Source organism: Perna viridis, chromosome 4 (assembly GCF_037379345.1).
Source record: "Perna viridis isolate PV_CMFRI_1.1 ecotype Kerala chromosome 4, ASM3737934v1, whole genome shotgun sequence".
NCBI lineage: Eukaryota > Metazoa > Mollusca > Bivalvia > Mytilida > Mytilidae > Perna > Perna viridis.
Genome location: NC_142448.1, coordinates 2299357 through 2324582, shown reverse-complemented (window position 1 = coordinate 2324582; position 25226 = coordinate 2299357). Strand labels below are relative to the sequence as shown.

Here is a 25226-nt window from a genome sequence, read left to right as displayed (position 1 = left end):
CAATCATCAAAATTAAAATCATCAAAAAGCAATAAAAGTAACCTTTTAGGAATAGGCATTAATAATTAGCCTCTTCTTAAAGCATTGCGAATCAACCATGATCTTGGGTTTACAAAAATAGATAGATATGTTCTTGTGACGAAAACATGAGTTTTTTATGTTTATAAGGCAAGAAAAAAAATGCCTGTCGTTTAATATGGAAACCTAAAAAAATTTTGTTTTTTAAAAAATAATGTGTTTTTTCCCTAATTCTAAAGAATTTCTAGAAGGTAAGTTTAAAAATGAATAAAGCCAAGATTTAAATTGATTAAAAAACAATTTTGATATAATTTTAAAATATGGTTTATTTTTAAACCACGTTTTTATTTAAATGTTATATGATTTTGAAATACTCATTTTTTGCAGTTTTTGCAGTTTTAGAAAAAAATGTGACTTCCCATTTTTATGTAAGATTAAAGACCTTTCCAAAGATATATAATATAGCCATGTGTGTTAGGTAGGTGCATTAAAAACCTTGAAATCCCTTGTTCGGTACTCGCCTATTAGTGGTACATATCAAACTGACAAAATCAGAGAACTTAAAATGCAAATCATAACATGGACTAAGGAAACACGATTCCTCAGTCTCATCATTTCCAACATTCATCACAGGTGAGACAAAAATGATGAACAGTAATTAAATATGAATAAGAGGTAGCTCTTTTTTTATGATGTAAAAATGATAAAGTTATTTGAATGTAAGAGAAACCACAATAAGCGAGATGAACTCTTTTGACGAAGTAATTAAAACACACACATAATTTGACAGAAACCTGGACAAAGATAATGAACTTCTTAACATATGGTAGGATAATAGCAGAATCCTAACTACAGTCAAATCTTGTTAAGTCAAAGGGACCAGGCAAAAATATTTGAGTTAACTGAGGTTGGAGTCATCCGGAAATGTATTGGTCAGTGATTGTTTCTGCTTTTTTAATAACTCACACATGTTGTATTGCTTGTACATACATGTTCTTCACTTTATCAGGGTACTTCATGGTGTCTGTTTCATTTTTTCGAAAGAAAATTTTTGTGCTCCATTTTAAATATATTATAACTTCTGCACAACATCGAATGTTTTAGGAAAATTCTTATTTAATTTTTTTTTCTACATCAATAATGTCATTTTCACATTATGGTTTGCTTTGAATAACTCAATATCGAGAGCAACGTCAAAACATGTGCACTACATTACCACAATTAAATTTCAGATTTACTAGCAAAACGAACGTAGTCATAAAAATACATCAATTATTATTATCTGTTCTGCACGTTATTAAATGACTGGAAATCATTCAAACAAAGAAAATTTACCACCATTTTTTTTTTCATTATCAAAATATCCGATAAAATCTGAAGTGTGATTATTCAAATTCGTTTCTTTTTATTACACGAACTTTTTTGTATTAATCAAATACACAAATCAGACATAAAGGTGTCAACAAGAAATTATATAAGCCATGTAATGTTGTAAAAACAAACTTTGGTCATCATTTGTAATGAAGTAATCAGTTTTCCTACTAATTAGTGCACTTCAAGATATCTGAGTTAATTAACCTTGAAGACTATCTAGGGGACTGACTGATGACCTCGAGTTATCTGAGATTTTGATTCATCAGAGGCAAATTTGTATTGGAGTCAGGCAATTATTGCCAGGACTGTCAAATCAGTTCCATTTATCCAAGATTTCGTCTCATCTGAGTTACTCATCCAAGTTTTACACATCAAAGTTTGTTTGTATAGTGTTTATACTAATTTGAACTAAACAAGCTTATCAAATCAAAAGTATTACCAAGCCACATAAGTATAGACCTTTTTAGAATTTTTTCAATATAGCACAAACTTACAATATTTTACAAGCTAAATTCATATGGGAAAGCTAGCATACTTAAGGTAAATTAATATTCATATATACAATAGGCAAGTTAGAACATCATTTATACATGTATAGACAGTTAGAAAACATACAAGAGCCAAAAACCAAAAAATATATATGTGGTAGGCTTACATGAGTGGATTAAACCTTTAAAACTGCTCCGAGAGCTACTCTTTTTCATACCACTAAAGTTTTCTGAAATTAAATCATTAATGCTGTAAATATATACAACTTCTCTTTCAGGTAAAAAATAAAATGCCAACAGAAACTCAGAACAGCTGAGCAGACAATGTAAACATAGTCAGGCCTCTTATAACTAGATCCAAAATAATTATGATATCAAAAACTTACTGGTAACCTGGGGAGGGAAATACATAAACAACATAGTATTATATATTATGGCTGATCTAAAGGTCTGGTGGATTAAGGTTCTATGACTATTACGCCTGATCTACAGGTCTGGTGGATTAAGGTTCGATGTCTATTACGGCTGATCTAAAGGTCTGGTGTATTAAGGTTCTATGACTATTACGGCTGATCTAAAGGTCTGGTGGATTAAGGTTCTATGACTATTACGGCTGATCTAAAGGTCTGGTGGATTAAGGTTCTATGACTATTACGGCTGATCTAAAGGTCTGGTGTATTAAGGTTCTATGACTATTACGGCTGATCTAAAGGTCTGGTGTATTAAGGTTCTATGACTATTACGGCTGATCTAAAGGTCTGGTGGATTAAGGTTCTATGACTATTACGGCTGATCTAAAGGTGTGGTGGATTAAGGTTCTATGACTATTACGCCTGATCTACAGGTCTGGTGTATTAAGGTTCGATGTCTATTACGGCTGATCTAAAGGTCTGGTGTATTAAGGTTCTATGACTATTACGGCTGATCTAAAGGTCTGGTGGATTAAGGTTCTATGACTATTACGGCTGATCTAAAGGTCTGGTGGATTAAGGTTCTATGACTATTACGGCTGATCTAAAGGTCTGGTGTATTAAGGTTCTATGACTATTACGGCTGATCTAAAGGTCTGGTGTATTAAGGTTCTATGACTATTACGGCTGATCTAAAGGTCTGGTGGATTAAGGTTCTATGACTATTATGGCTGATCTAAAGGTCTGGGCTGATCTACAGGTCTGGTGGATTAAGGTTCAATGACTATTACGGCTGATCTAAAGGTCTGGTGTATTAAGGTTCTATGTCTATTACGCCTGATCTAAAGGTCTGGTGGATTAAGGTTCTATGTCTATTACGCCTGATCTAAAGGTCTGGTGGATTAAGGTTCTATGTCTATTACGCCTGATCTAAAGGTCTGGTGGATTAAGGTTCTATGTCTATTACGGCTGATCTATAGGTCTGGTGGATTAAGGTTCTATGTCTATTACGGCTGATCTATAGGTCTGGTGGATTAAGGTTCTATGACTATTACGGCTGATCTAAAGGTCTGGTGGATTAAGGTTCGATGACTATTACGGCTGATCTAAAGGTCTGGTGGATTAAGGTTCTATGTCTATTACGGCTGATCTAAAGGTCTGGTGGATTAAGGTTCTATGACTGTTACGCCTGATCTAAAGGTCTGGTGGATTAAGGTTCTATGACTGTTACGCCTGATCTAAAGGTCTGGTGGATTAAGGTTCTATGACTGTTACGGCTGATCTAGAGGTCTGGTGGATTAAGGTTCTATGACTGTTACGGCTGATCTAGAGGTCTGGTGGATTAAGGTTCTATGACTGTTACGGCTGATCTAAAGGTCTGGTGGATTAAGGTTCTATGACTGTTATGGCTGATCTAAAGGTCTGGTGGATTAAGGTTCGATGACTGTTACGGCTGATCTAAAGGTCTGGTGGATTAAGGTTCGATGACTGTTACGGCTGATGTAAAGGTCTGGTGTATTAAGGTTCTATGTCTATTATGGCTGATCTAAAGGTCTGGTGGATTAAGGTTCTATGACTTTTATGGCTGATCTAAAGGTCTGGTGTATTAAGGTTCTATGACTATTACGGCTGATCTAAAGGTCTGGTGGATTAAGGTTCTATGACTATTACGCCTGATCTAAAGGTCTGGTGGATTAAGGTTCTATGACTATTACGGCTGATCTAAAGGTCTGGTGGATTAAGGTTCTATGACTATTATGGCTGATCTAAAGGTCTGGTGGATTAAGGTTCGATGACTATTACGGCTGATCTAAAGGTCTGGTGGATTAAGGTTCGATGACTGTTACGGCTGATGTAAAGGTCTGGTGTATTAAGGTTCTATGTCTATTATGGCTGATCTAAAGGTCTGGTGGATTAAGGTTCTATGACTATTACGCCTGATCTAAAGGTCTGGTGTATTAAGGTTCTATGACTATTACGGCTGATCTAAAGGTCTGGTGGATTAAGGTTCTATGACTATTACGGCTGATCTAAAGGTCTGGTGGATTAAGGTTCGATGACTATTACGGCTGATCTAAAGGTCTGGTGGATTAAGGTTCGATGACTGTTACGGCTGATGTAAAGGTCTGGTGTATTAAGGTTCTATGTCTATTATGGCTGATCTAAAGGTCTGGTGGATTAAGGTTCTATGACTATTACGCCTGATCTAAAGGTCTGGTGTATTAAGGTTCTATTTAGTGTGTGCAGCTTAACATTCAATACAAATGATACACTCAACTAAATTTCAGTCAATAAAAGAATATTCTTTACATTTTGGCTTACAAGTTAAATAATTTAATAACCCATACATTTACTAATAGTATAAATAAGTCAATGAAGTAAATCTAATTTTCAGTTTATATATAACATATTAGTAGCATGACTTTGTTTCGAAGAATATGAAATGTAGACTGAAAATAAAGTAATGAAAATTAGATGTATATTATGTTATTGTGTTAGCCTTCACCTTTAGTTGAAAGTTCAAATAATAAACGAATCATGATGTAATTAGAATATATAGTTTTGTTACTATAATTAAAGCGTGCCTCAAAAAGAATTCATGGCAGAATCTTTGTCAAAACAATAACATGCTTATTCAAAGATTCCATTAACTTAAGAAGCATCATCAAAAAATATCTCCAGATTGTAACCATTAAAGTGTTAACATCATTAATATTGAATATTAATGACTCACAATACCTCAATCAGGTTATCATTAAATTAATGTAAACATTTATTACTAAATCATCCAATTTTTCATGATAAAAATTACTAAAAATTAGATAAAAATTACTAAAAATTAGATAATTCACTTGATTTTTTTTTTTAATGAACCACAAAATTGACAAAAACATTATCTGGAAGTATTTTCTATTGACAAGCAGAGGATATGTGAAGGGATAATTACCAGACTGGCCAGATACTATACTCCACCCACCAGCAGTTTCTGCAGTAACAACAGGTGCTCCTTTATCTTTCTTCCTTTCATCTTCATACTGTTGAGCTGCTACAGCAGTAAACTGACTCTCAAACTGTGTCACCAAGGCAGAAAAAGCTACTACTAATTCCTAAAACAAAAATATTCAATTCATGTACTATAAATTTTTGTAGAGGTGTATTCTGTGCAATTTTGTGCTTAATACACATATGGTATGTTTTTAAAATATGTGGAACAGGTTTTTTACCCTCAACCACAGAAAATGGCACACAATACAATTATTTTTTTGCAAAGAAAATGACAACTGTCCAAGAAAAGTCCACTTTGTTTCATAACAAAAGGAGACTGTCATTCTGCCATGTCCTCCTAGCAATATCACCTCAAATCACAAGAGAAATGACTCTCATCTACCTATCTGACAAGTGGACTTCCACTTATCCTACCTTGCTGGTAGAAGATTGCCACTTTACCTACCCTGCTGGGAAGACGACTGACAATCCAATCTACCTACTGACAAATTACTGACACTCCTGCCTACATTTTGACTACAGGGCAGTCAAACAAACCTTCCTTTCTGACAAGAGGACTGACAGTCCAGCAGCAGCCTACCTTTCTGATTAGAGGACTGTCATACCAACCTACCTTTCTCATTAGAGGACTGACAGTCCTGTGTACATTTCTGATGAGGACTGACACTTAACATACCCTGCTAAGTAGAAGACTGCCACTTTCCCTACCATGCTGAGAAGACAGACCATCCAACCTACTTTCTGACAAAAAGGCTGACACTCCAGCCTACCTTTCTGACAAATGGACTGATACTCTAGTTTAGCTTTCTGATACTTAACATACCTGGCTGAGAAGGCTGACACTTTTCTAACAAGTGGATAGACAGTCCAGCTACCTTTCTGACAAGTGGGCTGACATCCAAGCCTACCATTCTGACAAGAAGAGAGATATTCCAGAGTCTACCTTTTTGACCAGAGGACTGACACTCCAGTCTACTTTTCTGACTAGAGGACAGCCACACCAACCTACCTTTCTGACTAGAGGACAGCCACACCAACCTACCTTTCTGACTAGAGGACAGCCACACCAACCTACCTTTCTGACTAGAGGACTGACACACCAACCTACCTTTCTGACTAGAGGACTGCCACACCAACCTACCTTTCTGACTAGAGGACTGCCATCTTGAGCGACATTAGCAAAGGTCATTCCAACACTGAGATCTATGTTGTTTGCATGATCTGTTCTTTCTGTGTTACAAGCTATAAAGGTCCCAAGGGCATACACAGCAGCAGCTCTAACCTCAGGTACATCATCCTCTAATAACTTGTACAACTTCTCATGGGCTATATCTCTTACACCACACCACCTTGCATTATCAAACTGGGTCCATACCTACAATTAACAAAATCTCATTAACCACTGAACTTAATGGAAGAATTCTGACATCTTAGGAGACTAGATTAAACAGTGTAGTTCAGATAAACATGTGACAAATAGTTATAAATAAGTTATATCAATAACCTAGCTATGCTGATTGCTAAATTATTTGTTTCTGCCAAATGTATATGTTTTTTTTTGTGAGTTCATATCACTTTAAATATCAAACTAACCTTCCCAAGACACAGGGCCAACCATTTTCTAAGAGAGGCATTTGGGTCAGAGAGCTGCTCTAAACATATTGATATCAGGTTCCCCTGTAAGGCAGCTTCCTGCAAATCAGGTATTACATTTGTGGTTATCAAGAATGAAAGCAACAGTGTAAAAAAAAAATAAGTATGTCAGCACAAAATTTCTTCTAGTATTACATGTACAAAGATGAAGGGACAATAAGCTATGAATATGGCTTAAAAAATATCAACTTTGTTGTAATAACATAAAAATTTTCATAATATAGTAAAATATATAAATATGAGGAAAATTAATGTGGCATTAGTTCAATGTAATAACATCATAGTGCAACAATTTTACGTCATTTAGCAACAAACTGTTCTTTTTTCGGATTTCGAATGTTCATTTCATATCTTCAAACAAAAATGCCAACAGTCAAGTAAATTTCATTACAGCTACAGAAGAAATTAATTTTATATTGTAAAAATAAATCAAGAGTTACCTGTCCTTGCCTGTAGTCATTAACAATCATGGCCAACACAAAAGCTGCCATTGTCCTGTGCTCAGCCTGAAAACATTTAGAATCATACAGTAACTATATAGACACAATGTTCATGAAGTCAAATAAAAAGTCTATAATTAGGATTCCATGATTACAATAAAATACTTCACAGGACACAGCTTGATATGGTTGCATAGGTCAAACCCTCAACAGTTGTAAGAAGTATGTACACACACTTCAAGCTTAATACAGCTGTGAATTTTGATTGTGATTAAATATTTGACACGGGATAAGAATTTAATCAGAATGACCAGAATGAAAGTGGACCCTATTGGGTCCCTGATGTCTAAATGATTCAAGTCACAATCCCCGAAATGAATCCAAGGCTTCATTTTAAGAAATGGCACACTGGGGTATAATTGCCAAAAGATCCATATACTTATATTCAAGTTGTTGTCAAGTCATTATGAAAATGTTTGCTTCTAGCTCTTTTTTGACACCACTTATTCCTCAACAGTTCAAGTTATAACCCCTTAAATCAATTCCAACTGTTCTTTTGTGGTATGTCACCTTGTGGCACAATTCCAAAAAGATTCACTCCAATTTGAGTAATCATCCAGAAATCAGGAAAATGCATGTTTCTAGTCCCTTCTCTGCCCTTCATTCCTGAATTTTTGAAGGACCTTTGTGATATAGAATATTGGAAAACAATATGAAAGATATTTATTTGCTTTTTAATACCAGAGTTATATAGTTAAATTCTATGAACTGCTTGATTTTGACCCTGATTCAAGAATGGTTAAAGCAATATCCCAAAAATCAATACCAACCTTTCTTTTGTCGTTTGGAACCTTGTTGTAAAATTTTACAAAGATCAACTAAATAATATTCAAATTATCACATGAAAAACAAGTGTCTACAAGTGATGATGATTCAGACAACTTGGATGACAGTGCCATACCATTTTATGTGGTCATACAAAAATTTCATTACACACAGTTTTACTAAGCATGCAATCTAGTCCAAGACTGTTCACATTTTAAATAATAATAAATTGTAGCATATATTACAGATGGGCTAAAGATAACTTGTATTTAGTGTGTAAATTTTTTCTCTTTTATATATATAATTCCAACTTCCTTTAATATAATAAAAGAAGTTTTTACATAACTATTCTCAACTTACAGGCATATATGGATCTGATAACACAGACAGGAAGTATTTATGTCCATTGTCTTTTACTAAATCGGCTTGGCAAGACTGAAAAACATTAAACTATAAATGAAATCTGTAACTCAGGTTTTGAAAGAAGTTGCCTAGCATTTTCATAAAAAAAGTAATAGTAAACATGAAATACATTTTGCAAAACTGTAAAATGGAAAATGGTAACTAATGACAACTAATGACATTGAAAGGGTAGAGATTCACAAACAAACCCTTTTCTCCTTTATAATCAATGTTAATAATCTTCGATTTCTCAAACACTCTAACTACAGTGGTGATCCCTTCAGTAATAATCACCAGATACTGACTCCAACATTTCAGCCAATATGATGGCTTGGACAACAAGTCCTATCATTATACATTGTCATTATGGGTAATTCTAGGTAATGTGGTATGATGGCTTGGACAACAAGTCCTATCATTATACATTGTCATTATGGGTAATTGTAGGTAATGTGGTATGATGGCTTGGACAACAAGTCCTATCACTATACATTGTAATTATGGGTAATTCTAGGTAATGTGGTATGATGGCTTGGACAACAAGTCCTATCATTATACATTGTCATTATGGGTAATTCTAGGTAATGTGGTATGATGGCTTGGACAACAAGTCCTATCACTATACACTGTCATTATGGGTAATTCTAGGTAATGTGGTATGATGGCTTGGACAACAAGTCCTATCATTATACATTGTCATTATGGGTAATTGTAGGTAATGTGGTATGATGGCTTGGACAACAAGTCCTATCACTATACATTGTAATTATGGGTAATTCTAGGTAATGTGGTATGATGGCTTGGACAACAAGTCCTATCATTATACATTGTCATTATGGGTAATTCCTGGTAATGTGGTAAACACATTCATTTTTGCAGTTGCTAGTCTATACAAATTCTGTTAATTGACATTTTGATGGTTTCAAAAAATGATCAGCGTTTTATGGTATTAAAAATTCAATCTGTTTTCTGTCCAACCCAAAAATCGCAAAAATTAGTACACCACAAATATTCACATGTTTACAGTATATAAAACATATAACATTAACAAATATCAAATAATCAGTACGAAACATAAATGATAAAAGTACTTAAATTTAACATGGCATGGTTTGAATTGAGAATGTTTGGATGTTGGCAGAATCAGAGAGACAAATGAATTTTGATTAATTTAAAATGGAAAAAGTCTGAACCCTTTAGGTTTGAAAATCAAATAAATAATTATTTTACTGTCTGCAAACCAAAACCAGATGTGTACTGATTGAACTAAAATATAATATATTCAATGGCTAAAGAACTTTATAAGGAAGTACAAATTTTTTAACAATAACATCAATCTCTGACAGGAAAATGATTTGAAATCTCTCTGATTATCCTTGGAATTCCATGATTCAATTGTATTTTAACTAATTCAGAACAAGATATTTGTGAGATACTGTTCACTTAGCATACCTCACTCTCCCTAATTAGACCTGTTGCCTAGGACTGTTTTCCACACTGAGAATAGGGTCATGGTCTGACAAATCATCAGTTTCAGTCATTTTTTTCCACAGTGTCTATTGTGATATTAAAGTAAAAAGTTCACTGGAATTGAATTTTAATGCCAACTGACATACAAAAATCTGTATTTGTTAAGAAAAGTGAATATGTTTGCTTTCATAAAATTGTACTGTCATTAAGCTAGAAGACATGTGATAGGTCTAAATTAAGTAATTGCAATGAACTGTTCTAGTACTCACACTATCAACTGATAGAATTTTGGCCCAAATAAACACAAGTAATGGCCTTAACTCCCTGGCTGAACTCTGCAACAACTTCAATACATAAGGGAAGATACCAACTGACAGAGCCTACAAAAAAAAAATAAATAAATTGATGCCCCGCATTTAACCTTCATACAGCTATATCATAACTCACAATTGTAAAAAGCACTTTGTCAGATGTGTTATTGTGTCTGTGAGACACAAATGATGCCCCCGCATGTGGTTTCGAGTAAAACTCAGCATAGCTGAACAAAACTTAAACTGGAACTCATGACAGACTCATATACCAAAAACCAGTCAAATATCTTCAAGCATTTACAAAACTAAAGTGAAAAACTATTATTTCAATTCAATTTTTAAAGTGCAGGGCCCATTATTTTGGTAAAACTCTGCGTAGAAGAATGAAACTTATACTCGATTTGTAACTAATCAAGACAGACTCACATACCAAAAAGCAGTTCAATATTTTCAAATGTTTACAAAAAAAGTGCAGAAAACTGTCATTTCCATGAAATTTTTAAAGTCCAGAGCCCATATTTTTGGTAAAACTCAGCGTAGCTGAACGAAACTTTAACTCATTCTGTAACTAATCATGACAGACTCACATACAAAAAATCATTTCAATATCTTCAAGGGTTTACAAAAAAAGTGCGGAAAACTGTAATTTCCATGGAATTTTTTAAGTCCAGGGCCCATAATTTTAGTAAAACTCAGCATAGTGGAACAAAACTTTAACTCGATCTGTAACTAATCATGAAAGACTCACATACAAAAAATCAGTTCAATATCTTCAAGGATTTTCAAAAAAAGTGCGGAAAACTTATGGGACGGACAGAATTACGGACGGATGGACAGGGGTAAAACAATATGCCCCCCAACTTATCGTTGTGGGGGCATAAAAAAATCAAATAAAGATACAATACTGGTGAACAGTGATTGAGCTCAAAAAAGGATATTCTATTCTTCTATTGGATTCAGTCCAAGTTAGATGCTGACTTCTTTACAAATATCTATTGAATAATATCACTACATTGGGCTAATCAACTTTCAGATGTATTGAAAGGGAATTTTTATATTTCTTCAACATTTTTATTATTTGTCAAGTGAATACATTTTACAAAGGATTGGAAATTCAGTGATTAGATAATAAACAGCTCAATAACAAAACATTCTCATAAATGATCTATTTTACCAACCAAAACTATGTACTTATCAAGCTAACAGCCCATGACCCAAGATCAAGGAACCCACCTAGTAATTCTGAAACTCTCAGTATGTGTACTTACCAAGATAACTGCCCATAACCCAAGATCAAGGAACCTGCCTAGTACACAGCCAAATGTGCCACATATGATAATCATATGGTGCTCGATTCATATGATAATCATATGGTAATAATATGACAATCATATGATATTAATATATGATTGTCATATGATTATCATATGATTCTCATATGGTAATTTTAGCTTAAAACATATGACAATCATATGTTTGTGAAAACATATGATTATCATATGATAATCATGCAATAATCATGCGATAATCATATGTATACCGAAACATATGATTATCATATGGTGCTGAATTTATATGATAATCATATGATGCAAACCATATGATTCTCATGTGTGGCACATTTGCCTATGTAATTCTAAAACTCCCAGTATGTGTACTTACCAAGCTAACAGCCCATGACCCAAGATCAAGGAACCTGCCTAGTAATTCTAAAGCTCCCAGTATGTGTACTTACCAAGCTAACAGCCCATGACCCAAGATCAAGGAACCTGCCTAGTAATTCTAAAGCTCTCAGTCTATGTACTTGACTAAGTAACACCTGTAAAAACAGTATTAAATTCTATGGTGACTTATCACAGCAGCAGGTTCACTACTCAGTTGACAAAAAACTTCATATCTTAATATCTTACTCACTGATTGATGAAGGTATTAAATCTACTTAGTAACTGTTCAATTCATCTAGTTTAAATGATTAACATAATTTATTATTTATATATTATTAAACTACAATATAATTTTTAGGAAGACTTTTTTATTGTAATTTAACACTAATTGTCTAATATTTCATGCTTTCAAAATAATACCATTTCATCTAAAGAGAGGACTTTATTTTCACTTGACAGACATTTTAATTTTCACTATGAAAGCTGCAAGAAGACCATGTGAATTAAAATTAAACAGCACCAAGGCATAATTACACAGTATAACAGGATGCCCCCCCCCCCAGCTCCCCCAGTGTCATAGGAACATTTAAAATCAGTTTCTATGGCTCCATGAATTTTTTCGATTTTTTTATTTTTGAGTGGTGACCATCTTGGAATGGTGACCACTTTTTAAATTTTAATATGGCCAATGGGAAGCCCTTCTAATGGCCTATTTTTAAACCAAGTAAAAACTGTCGTGTGATATTTTTTTTGTGATTTTTTTTAACAATCTTTTTTTTTAAGTTTCGACAGCAGCCATTTTGAAATTTCAAAACATTTGTGACCATCCACATTTGGTTGTCTATTTTTGTGCCAAGTTTGGTTTCAATCCATTCAGCCTATCTGGGGAAATGCATGGACAAGAGGGATGCTATAAGAAAGAAGAATTTTAAAACAGAAGTAAAAACAATATGTTCCCCAACTTCATTGGGAACATAACAACTATATATGCCATGTGTTTGGTAGAGAAGCATCAATATAATTTGTTTCAGTTTTTAGGTGACAACTATGTGATCTCTGTAGTATACAGTTATTTTAAAAATAGCAAGAAGTGACGATGTAAACACCTGTAAAACAATAGGCAGCTGCTCTGGAGGGCTCCGTAACTCTGAACCATAAGATAACCATACTTGGAAGGCTGTCAGCTGATCTGTGAAGAATGGACTATGTTGAAATGTGGCATTTTCATCTTCTAGTAATGATGGCAGCTGTCTGAGACAAAGATCTAAGGCTAAATCCCATGCTTGCCTGAATTATAAAACATACTAGCAATAAGTTGCTGCAGGAAATTCATTTGTTCTTGTTCGAAAAAAAAAATGGAAAAGGAAACTTACTTTAACATTAATCAAATCATTATATAAAAGTAGAATGCTGTTTAGCTTACCACATAGGATGTTGATAAGTTGGAGGTAGTTTAGGACTAGATGTTGGTGTACAGTTGTACGATCGCATGATTCTCTCTGCCAGCAGAAAGTTACGAAACAAACTAGCAACCAACAGGTCTTGTCGAAATAACTTCTGGAATAATTCTACAAAGAAAAATCATTGATTTGAATTACTTTGATGTATGGTCAAAATTATATATCGTTAACATCAGCAACATTTGTTTTATCAAGCTGACCTTTTCAACATCTAATTGCAAATATGTCAATGCAATTAATGTGATTCTGGAGTACCTTGATATGTGTTCTTTGACATGGATTACACTGCAATCCTAAAACATTAAACAGAAAGTAAATGTGACACCTGATCATGCAGTCCCTCATACAATACAATCAATCATATCAAAGCTAAAACTGTACAAGGAAAATTCAAGTTTTTTTTTTGGCAAACAGGAAATAGATGCCAAACGAGTACAAAAACACACCCTTATTAATATAAAATATCAACAGCCTGTGATTTACACAAGCTGAAAATTTTGTTACAAAAAAAATGTGTTACAGATTGACTGAATGACAGGATAGACACAGGTAAAACAGAATACCCCCTCCTAGTGAAGAGGTATAGTAAAGTAAATATAAACCTCTGGGTAGGATATTCCATGCTATAGTGTCTGTAATGGCAGTAAATATCCAGTTCAGCTCTCCTAACATAGTTCTTCTATCATTCAGTTGACCTGGTACTCTGTAAAATAAGATTCTAGTGTGTCATAAAATATAACTATCAGAATATTAAGAATTAACTTTTATTCTAATTAGCTTATCAACTTACAATCTGTCTAGCCTTTCTGTGTAAGAATTGGTGTCTAATGGTTTGATTCTGGTTAAAAGTTTGAAATTTGAACTAATATTCTACTGTAAATTTGTAAATTATTATGATTTTTAAGTACTAGTTTTAAAAATGTGATTGGGTTGAAACTGCAACAATGAAAACTTTAGTATCACTTTTTCATTACAAAAAATTAAATCACATTATTGCACAAAACCATTAAAATGCATTAACAGATGCAGGTAATATTTCTATATTTACAATATATGTGTCTTGTACTTCAAAACATTGGATATATGTAAGATTTTATTTTTATCAGATTTTGACATAGAGGATATATAGGAAATGCAAACATAGTGTGACAGACAAAAAAAAAATATTTTAACATATAGGTTGTTTAACTCCTGTAAACTAGGTTCTAGTCAAGCACACTGCTATAACCAGTAGGAACTGTCTAAATGTTTAAAAGATTAAAATGTTTCTGAGAAAAAAATGTACAATACATGTACATCACTGGAAAATATTAAAATTATTTGTACAAGGAACAGGTCAGATCATGGTGGCTTCCCTGGGTGATTCTAACTTGTTTTCTTCCAAGTATAAATGAACTTGATATTTTCCCGCGATGTATGTATATTGTTTTTGTACTTTATAGTTGTTTGGTGTGGGAGAGTTGTTTATTATGTTTTACTTTCCCTGTAGAAAACATCACTTTCTGAAATGATTTATTTAAATTGGGACAGCAGACTCTAACTGTGAGAAAGTTAATATGATATAATATACAATGTCTTACTTGTCAACAAGTTCTTCATTCAACCCTGGTACAAGTTTGCTGGTATTCTGTAGGACATACCTGCATAAAACAAAATAACTCAACTATTAGTTATCAAAATACAAAACAAATCAGGACAGATGGTCAGACTAAATGCTTAACAAAACATTAAGGCAGGACACATGGTCAGGCTAAATGCTTAACAAAACATTAAGGCAGGACACAGACTAAATGCTTAACAAAACTATAAGGCAGGACACAGACTAAATGCTTAACAAAACAATAAGGCAGGACACATGGTCAGACTAAATGCTTAACAAAACATTACGGCAGGACACATGGTCAGACTAAATGCTTAACAAAACTTCAAGGCAGGACACAGACTAAATGCTTAACAAAACTATAAGGCAGGACACAGACTAAATGCTTAACAAAACAATAAGGCAGTACACATGGTCAGACTAAATGCTTAACAAAACATTAAGGCAGGACTCATGGTCAGACTAAATGCTTAACAAAACATTAAGGCAGGACAAAGACTAAACAGTACATACTCTGAAGGTAAATAGATAAAGATATATAAAACAACTGTTATCGTTTACTAAAGTTTTGTTTAAAAAAATAATTTCATGCAAATCTGTGTCTTTTCCTCTTTTCTAGAAGGTTCAAATATAGATTTACTTGGAGTCTTGTTTTTATACATAATCAGTTTTAAATGGCTATATGTTTTTTTTCTAAAACTACATTCATATATATAGTCCAACCTCAGTAGCTTAAACTCCATAGGACCATTGAATTGTGTTCCAGTTATCTGGAGTTCAAGAAATTGAAGTTCGTATAATTCCAGATTTTTTTCTTTTCCAGTCCAAGTTTGACTTAATTGTTAATTACTTACTTCCTCGGCGGGTGTTTCTAAAAAAGCAGAGGACGCTTACCCTACCGGTGCAACTGGTGCATGCTCCCAGTTTTTAGTGGAGTCCGAGTTGCTTATTTGCTTTTGTTACTTTGTATGTATAATTTTAGTTACTGCATGTTCTTTGTTGTGCATGTCTGTTTTCCATGTCTGGTCTTTGTCCCTAGATTACATTATTTTGATTACCGCTATAACCTTGGTTCCCTTGATTACTCTTCCTACCAAGTTTTTATTAGTTCTTGGATATCTTTCATTCACTTTTGGAAGGTTATGTTAATTTGTGGACATTAAAAATGCTGTGTCTGCTTTTTAAAACCTTTCAGAGATCAAGTCCCTTGGTCAATAATTTTTTTTCATCTAAATGTCTTTAATGCTTTCATTATGCCAACTTCGGAACATTCAAAACTTCAATAAGTATAATGTTCAATTAAAACTTCCTAATTAGTGATTACTAAAATATTACCAGTAATTAATTAAAATGACACATTGATTAATGATAGGGTTTCAATTTTTCACACGTTTTATTACCCAAGCTAACAAAATGGCTGACTAGTTCAAATTAGTGAGCGTTATTCTGTAGGGTTTATTATCAAAGGAACCAGCTAGTCAGTTCGAGTGTTCAAGAAATCAAAAATAGAGAAATCCAAGATTATTTCTATTGATTATATAAGAGAAAAATTAAGTACTTTGAATTGTGTTTGAGCCATCCGAGTTTGTGCGAGTGAAGTTTGACTGCACATTTGAACCTACCATTTGAGGGCTATTTTGATTGGTGTAGTTAGACAGGAAGTAAATAAGTCAGCTGGAAGCTCTGGATTCATGGGTAGTAACTCTTTAGCACCACAGGCAGCTAATTGGATGCAGTTTTTAACAGAAGATGTCGGTGAATTACTACTAGAGTAACGACTGTTGCCATTCAATGCACCAGACTAAAATATTGCAAATATAATATCTTACAAAAACTTAGAGGCATTAGTAATAGAAAAAAAAAACAGTTCCAGTTACTGAACTAAACCTCTTACAATGATAACAACCAGTTAATGTATGATTAAAACGTAAGTCTCCAAGGTTCACGGTACTAGGCAATTTGAGCAAAATAGTCACCCTGATGTTGCCTACTTCCTCCTCAGATGGCAAAAATGCAACAAAGAAGTATTGTCCTCTCATATTCAGACATTCCCAAAGATAAGGACTGTATTCTATCTTTTGGTGGTGTGTGAACCAGAATTATCTTTCTTCCAATAACAATTCAAACAAATATGGCACCCATTTGAGAAGAAAAAAATTGTTAAAATTTTCAAAAAACACTTAAATGATAATTAAATAGACCGGTACACAGTATTTAGTCAATTTAATAAATATCTTTCATAAACATAGTAACATATAATACTGTTAAGTTTCTGTTACTGACCTTAAAACTGTTTCAATTTTGATGACATGTCTGTGTGATTAATTTCTACTAAAAACTATAGTACTATACACATGTACACGTAAGATCTATGATCAAACCCTTACCTAGTTTCAGGATATATCTAACTAGATATGTCTGTTGATTCAACTTACTTCTATTTCATTCTCTCTTTGTAAAGAGAATTGCTGGAAAGATTCGACAATAGTTCCTGCTTTGGAGCAGTCATAGACATATATTGATGGACTACCCATCCAAGTCTGTAGATCATAAACTGATAGAGGAATGTACTGGGTATAGCTCTGTAATACATAAAATACAACATACGGTAGTATACCCAATTTTAGGGCTTTTGTGGATATTCTAAAACAATGAATTTGGAGTCCAATGAACAATTAACATTATGAAAGAACATCAAGTAGGATTGAGTAACCTTGATGTTCAATTTCAGTTTAGTTTAAGTGCCATTGTAGTAGACATATCAAGTAACCAATGCCATGTACCCCCTAGGTTGTTCAATTAAATTGCAAATCAATTGTTCAATAGTACTGCAATGAAGGTAGCCTCAGAGCTACTATTGAGAGTTTACTTAGAGTGAGTGCTTCAGTTTCTAACAATATCATATTTAAAGTTTGTTGGTAAAACTGACATTCAAGGCACTAGGGTTATTTCTGTAAAAGAATCAAGGAAATTTTCCTTTAAACAATTTTGAACTCACAGGATTATTTTCTCGTGACAGATGTTCTGTCCATATCCCAATTGAAAATGTCCCATTAAAATAAAATATTTCTACAAAAAATGTTAAAAAATGGCCAATTGAAATTTTAAAGTTCATTACGTATGTGTGACTGTGATCTTTGACCTACTGACCCCAAAATCAATGGGTGTCTTCCTTGCTTCATCAGCCTTAAACTGTGAGTTTGATGAAAGAAATCATAAAAACTTATGCCCCAAAAACTGATTTTCGGCCATTCTATTCCATTAACAACATGTGACCTTGACCTTTGATCTAGTGACTCCAAAATTAATGTCTTCCTTACCTCACAAGCCTTCAACTGTGTGAGTTTGAAAAGTTATTCCCTGGAAACCAATTTTCAGCCAAAAAAATTCTATTTTATTCAATATGTGTGACCTTTGACATACTGACCCCAAAATCAATAGGTGTCTTCCTTATCTAATACAGTAGTTCTTCTCCTATGGACTACCCATACTGCAATCCAAAAGTGGCCACATAAGAGAGGTGGCCTCTCTTGAGGTTAGGCCAATTTCAGCATTTCATTGTATATGTTTATTTGCTTCTGTTACATGTACATTGTTATGTATGTTTGTTTGTTTGTTGGGGTTTAACGTCCAAGCAGCAATATTTCAGCTATATTCAGACGATGAACATGAAATGGAAGATAAAATGAACATGAAATGATGAAATGAAAAAGGGATGGGACACAAGGACAATGGGGTCGACAAATTTTGATTGCCACAGGAAATACAGAGAGGTGGGTAGGGTCAGGTAATTTAGCCTCCTGTGGCGGAGCACTATGGTTCCTACTCTGGGAGAATACCACAGTAGGGTTCTTTAACGTGCGAGGAACATGGCATCTTTCCCAATATGGTGCACCACTATGGTTTGCGGTCAGGTTTTCCGTATTATAGCCTGACAACCCCAGCATGTAACACGCCAGGGATGCCCCATTCAACCACCTGGGGCACACATCCCAGTTGCTCTGCCTGGGGTTCTGAGCACTATTTAGTCGCCTTTTACGACAAGCTTAGCACTGCTGCAGGCCTATTCTTTTAACACCCGAACCTGCACGGGGCCATTGTTATGTACTAGTACACAAGTTATAAAGAGTTTAATTTTATATTTGTTATGTATATGTAATGTATTTTATAAGCAAAGTGCCAATTAACTATAGAATAAAGATTTGCTTATTTATACCCTATTTTTCGGACTAAAAAAGTCAATTTTTCTTCCAGCAAGTTGTCACTTCAGGCATTTGTTTTATAAACTTCTGAACTTTCTAACCTATTATTTTCCCGAACAGAGCTTGTGTAGTAAAATAATTTGATTAATTTGTAATTCAGGGGTAAACTGTAACAACAAAAGCTGTCAATCGCTGTAAACCCTTTGTGCAAGTTTAATGAAAGTCTACATGGCAATCAAAAGTAATGCCCCAGAAACCCATTTTGAATGGAGGGACAGAAAACTGAATTCTACATCCCCCATCCCTGACAGGGGACAAAATTTAACATGGAATAAGTAGGAAATGATTTGTGGCAGAGACATTGTATACAAATAACCAAAAAATGTGGTCAACCATTATTTGGTAGTCACTGTACATACCTTACTCAAGACCTGTTTCTCTCCACTGATGGTTTGTTTCTGTACACCATGAATGTACTTACCTTATTAAAAACCCATATCTCTCCATTGACGGTTGGTTTTGGTACTCCATGACCATTATAATGAAACAGTACTCTCTCCTCCTGTTAAAAGGATGTATAAACGTCATTAATCAAAAACCTTTATTAATGTACGTAGTCCTAACACATCAAACAACTTACAGTATATCTTACTTTTGTATCGTGTGTATTTAGTATGAGACAAGATCTTACTCTTATATCGTGTACTTTGTATACAGCTGATCTTACTCTTGTACCGTGTACTTTGTACACGGCAAATCTTACTCTTATATTATGTGTACTTTTTATAAGACAAGATCATCATTTTCGTAAGCTCTTCACTAATATAAAGGTTTACCAAACCAATATTCACCAACAATTATTACATGTGATTTTTTTATTTTCCGAAATGTAAAGAATTAAGCAAAACCATCAACATAACTAAGAAAAGCAAACACTTTAAGACTGTGTTAAAATCTACTGTAAGGCAACAGACTGTGTTAAAAGCTACTTTAAGGCAACAGACTGTGTTAAAACCTACTTTAAGGCAACAGACTGTGTTAAAACCTACTTTAGCATTTCTTCTGAGTGAAGTACAAAGCTTTTTTACTTCCTCGACTGTCGGGTCCAAACTTTGTTTGTATCTGGCTCGGGGTTGCCACCTCTCGTACTGTTTCTGCAGGTTTAGACCAATGGCCTCCAATGTTTTTTGAGGACCAGCTGTCAATGGATCTGTAAATGAAAATGGTGATAAACTTAGCCTAAGAACATAATAAGATTTACTTGCTTGATTTTATGAAGTTTTATTTTCCATGTTTCTCCTTTGGTTGAGTGATTAAGTGATGATAACTAAGCTAGAGTTCCCTGAGAAAATATAACAGACTAAATCACTCACCTGGTTTAATACCTTTTAAAAACTTGAATGCCTGCAAAACCTAAAACTGGTCAAACACCTTTGACCAAATTTGTACAGATAATGTTTGTCATGATACTGAACATTTACACATTAATCATCATTCTACTTATGTTAATTGGACAACATGCTAAAATTACAAAAAAAAATCATTCAAAAATGCAATCAACAAATTTGCACCAATCATAGATCTTTACATACTTTTATATATTTTTTAAATTTACATTATTTATCAATCTGCTATTGTATTGTTAACAACAAGCAAAAACAAGGAAAAGAGTAATCAAGGGAACCAAGGTTATAGCGGTAATCAAAAGAATGTAATCCAGGGACAAAGACCAGACATGGAAAACAGACATACACAACAAAGAATGGTCAAAATGACACTTTCTGGGGCCATAATTCCAAGAAAGGTCAACAGATTCTTCTGAAATTTGCATTAAAAAAAAGAAATTAAAATACTGAACATTTTATCAAATTACATTAATCAACAATCTACTTTTGCTTTAGAAATAAAAGGTAAAAACTGATAAAAACATCAAAAATGACATTTTCAAAAGCCACATTATACACAGTTTAACCTGACATCTGTCGATAGAAAAGTAGTTTTATTATTGAGGCATCTTATTTCATCAAAACATTAAAGTAACATTTAGGAAGGATTATCTATACCCTAATTACAAATAAATAAATAAGATAAGAAGAGACAACATATCAACAGTATGTACCTATCCAGCATTCCAGCCTAGCACAGGGTGAAGTTTTCACAACATCAGGTGGATCCACGCCAACATTCAAACATAAAACAAGGGCTACACTAACAGTTTTCATCTGTAACCAAGCAAAGAAAATCATTACTACATAACCGTTATTACATAAGCAGATAACAGCCAATTAATGAGCTACACTAAAATAATCATTCAATGTTTTGCTTCATACAGGTTATAACAGAAATATCCAAACTTTTTATTGCAATGGAAATAGGTTAAATCACTTAAACTTATCATGGAACACCTGTACACCAGCAATGCTAGAGGTTGTCTGGCAAGCTATTTTTTTACATGATGCCATCCTAACCTCTAGCATCTGACATGTTGAAAGCCACCGCAAATGTGAATTAGCTAAATATGTGTTTTAAAATATTACAAGTCTTATTTACATAAAAGAAGTTTAACCTACTGGAAATCGAGCGATAAAATCCTAAATATTTGTTAAATACCTAGAAAACATTTGTTATGAAGACAGTTGTCAAAATGACCAGCCATTTTGAATTAGGTCGGTAAGTTTACAGAATACAATATAATTTTGACAAAACAAACTTAAAGCTGGTAAAGGCAATTCGTTGGTTAATTTGATATGTTCATTTCGCAAATTTTAAAATCCATAATTTTATCAACCAGAATTACACTCAAAAAGCTAAAAACCAAATATGAAGTTCATTATGACTGCTTTTACAAACGATTTCCAAGGTTGCTGGATTTTCTCATCAGGTAGGTCATTTGTTTTTCTGCAGTTTAGTCACGTTCTCACGTGTTATGGTAAAGAAACTGTATAAAACATCTTAAATGGTAAATAGTTTACTATAATTCGGCCGATTTCAAAGGACATCGGAAAGAGCGTTAAGCAATATGGTGCTCAGAAGTAAGAGGTTGGGGTATGGAGGAAAGGAATTCCAACCTCTTATGTTGTAGGTGTAGGAACACCAGGTGTCTTGGGTTGATCTTTGGATAAGGACCGTTAGATAATCTACAGAAACTACAATTACATCTTGGTTCGTTACAAGAAATTGCAAATGATTATTACCCTCTCCTTCATTCTCCATGTTTGTGTAACTTTTTTAGACCCTTCAATTTTTTCCCAATGACGAAGTTCGTTGAAAGCGACGAGCAGATTCCAGTCTGACATTTCATCCTCATCATCATGAACAGCTTTAAGCTCAAACTCTCCATTCATTTTGGATTATAGGTTATTAATTTCTTGATTTTAGTCTGTTAATTGATGCTGCCATTAAAATTAAACACAAAAACACCAAAGAAAAATTTGTCATGCTTTTCCAAGTTCCAGCCATGTTTACTTTTTTCCTTTTATTACTCTCTAAACCGGTAAAAAATAATCTAAAACTGACGTGAAAAAAATATTTACGTAAATTGTATTTTACATTACATTTTATAGCCAAAGTAACAAGTTTGCATTTTAATATAGAAAAGGTGATCGTTATAGAGACTATTTACTTAAGTTAATAAAGCGGGAATTTCAAAACTCGAACACGTGCCACATTGCAAGTGAAAACTTTTTCGGTATTTAAATCATCGAACAACTGGGTTTCCATTTGAACTCCTGTTTTAAATGCACAAGGTAGTAGGAAGTGTTTGACTTTTTGTAGAATGGGGGAAACATCTGGGAGGAAATAAAATTGTGCTCAAATGAAATGAGGGTAACAACAAAATACGGAACGCTAATCCGATCGATAATGAAGTCAATAATCAAGTCAAAAACAAATCTGGCAAAATAGGTATTAGACCACCGGAGCAGCTGGTACCGCAATGGTTTTAACTTGGTACAGGTATTTCAAACGAAATTCATATGGATAACAAAAGCTCTTCTTTTTATCTTTTCTTGCTTGATTTTTTAATTTCGTGATTTCCACGTTGATATAATTTCAAAAAAAAAAGAATTTGAAGACTATAAGAAAATGTATGCGCGGAGGAGCCACATGTTCTTGTTTATTTACAGCAGTTTGACAGGTGCGCGCAACAAAACAATAAATCTAGGTTTTACAGCGCGTGAAAATACCGGTGCGGATTAATTAGCATTTGCATCATTTGCGTAATAATAGGTAGATCACTGGTCACTTTGCATCAAGAATAAGCACCAAGAATAATTTACAAAAAAAAAACTATCATTACTCATTATTTTAGAAGAAACTAAATATTTTTCAACCAAAGACTGATATCTAAAAAAAGAAATTGGTAACAGACCTTTTAAGACGCATTTCCTCGTACCCCTAATTTGTGATTATTAAAGTCGCAGTGCGAGATGCCGGACTCGCTCTACAAGTCTAAAGAACCCCCTGTACTAATTCCTGCCTATGGGCCCACCTGATTCAGGAGTCTGTTACGCAGATATTTATGGCGTTCAAGGAAATCAGAGTTGACAGTAATTGCTCTAGCGTATGGAATCAGTTGTGAAAAATAAACACAATGTGTATAAGAGATGAAGATATATTGCTGCACAGGTAAGGAAAATTTATGATATTGAAATTAAATTCGTTTCTTTTGTTAAAAATATTAGTGCTGAGATGACCACTGTTAACAAATTCGAGATGTAGGTCCAAAAAATGCAGAACAAGCTGTTTATGTAGTTTCCTTTATCTCGAGCTCTGGTGGATATATTGAAGGTAACCATTAAACAAAAGAAATGTCGTTAATGGACAATACTTGTAAATTACTTTCTACAGGACTAAGGTGTAAATGGTCTCGGACCGCCACAAAATTGAACCCCGGGCCTTGTAGGAGGCTATTACTTTTTCTTCGGTGCCTCGTTTACCTGGTCTTTTTTAAAACCATCCCGATAAATAAACAAAACTGAATATAAACAGCTAATTGTAGTTGGAACACACACACATATATAATCAAGTCTAAACTACACCCCAACTCTAGAATCGATACGAGGTAGCAAATTTGCGTTGCAAATTTGACCGTTCCCTCAGCGGGATTGGAACCCCTTCTCTTCTCTTTCTCTGACATCTATGGCAACACCGCCTGCACTAAGTCCAACGCTCTAGATCAGATCACTCGGCCAACTAGGTTATATATATATATATATATATATATATAGCTTTCGTTAACCGAGTGATACTTCCTCTTAGGTAAATCTAGAGCGCGAACATTAGCACATGATGTAACTGAATAGGACAACCTCTGAAATTTGCGATGCAAATTTGGGCGTTCCCTCAGTGGGATTCGAACCCCTTCTCTTCTCTGACATCTATGTCAACACCGCCTGCACAAAATCCAGCGCCCTAGACCAATCGGTCAGCTAGATATATATATTTCCCCTGCCTCATCTCTGTAGTACTTGACATCCCATATTTTCATACTATATTGTACTGTGTGATAAATCAGTCATTGTAGACCTTTGTTATCTGCTTATAATGTAAGTAGTAATAATCTTATATATGTCGGACTTTCCATTGCTTCAACAGGCCCATGCAGAATCTAAAAATTTGTTTAGACAAAATAAACCTTCATGGTATGGATCAATAAAATACATTATGAACATTGTTCAGGATATAAAAGATAGTCTAGCAAACATGACTCAATTCTATTTTGAACGAATCTCTAAACTGATCCTTTCTTAGCACTATAGAGAGACATGGGTAAGAAATTTGAGAAAGAACAGTGAAGGCAAACTTAATGTATATGCTAAAATTAAAAACAATTTTGGGCTAGAGAAATACTTATCTCAAGTAAATTTTGAGCAAAGGAGAAAAATTACAAAGCTGCGCATCTC

At 33.9% G+C, this 25226-nt stretch overlaps 1 protein-coding gene across 4 annotated transcripts in view; it reads right to left on the bottom strand.

Annotated features, from left to right (window-relative positions):
- LOC148618431 (regulatory-associated protein of mTOR-like) overlaps positions 1-22815 on the bottom strand; it is a 52275-nt gene extending 29460 nt beyond the window's left edge. Inside the window, exons 1-18 of one of the 4 annotated variants that reach the window (XM_088577346.1) lie at positions 22518-22815; positions 21443-21545; positions 20373-20533; positions 19805-19885; positions 17557-17703; positions 16744-16922; positions 15102-15161; positions 14124-14224; positions 13485-13629; positions 13168-13348; positions 12133-12216; positions 10356-10466; positions 8575-8649; positions 7390-7455; positions 6890-6988; positions 6438-6671; positions 5238-5397; positions 2048-2110 (exon numbers count right to left, since the gene is read on the bottom strand). In XM_088577346.1, the coding sequence (XP_088433472.1) occupies positions 2048-2110; positions 5238-5397; positions 6438-6671; positions 6890-6988; positions 7390-7455; positions 8575-8649; positions 10356-10466; positions 12133-12216; positions 13168-13348; positions 13485-13629; positions 14124-14224; positions 15102-15161; positions 16744-16922; positions 17557-17703; positions 19805-19885; positions 20373-20533; positions 21443-21545; positions 22518-22667 (2200 nt within the window). In that variant the 5' untranslated portion in view covers positions 22668-22815. The remainder of the gene's footprint in view (positions 1-2047; positions 2111-5237; positions 5398-6437; positions 6672-6889; positions 6989-7389; positions 7456-8574; positions 8650-10355; positions 10467-12132; positions 12217-13167; positions 13349-13484; positions 13630-14123; positions 14225-15101; positions 15162-16743; positions 16923-17556; positions 17704-19804; positions 19886-20372; positions 20534-21442; positions 21546-22517) is intronic. The other 3 variants (XM_088577347.1, XM_088577348.1, XM_088577349.1) reach the window with 3 other exon arrangements.
- Between the last annotated feature and the right edge of the window lie 2411 nt (positions 22816-25226).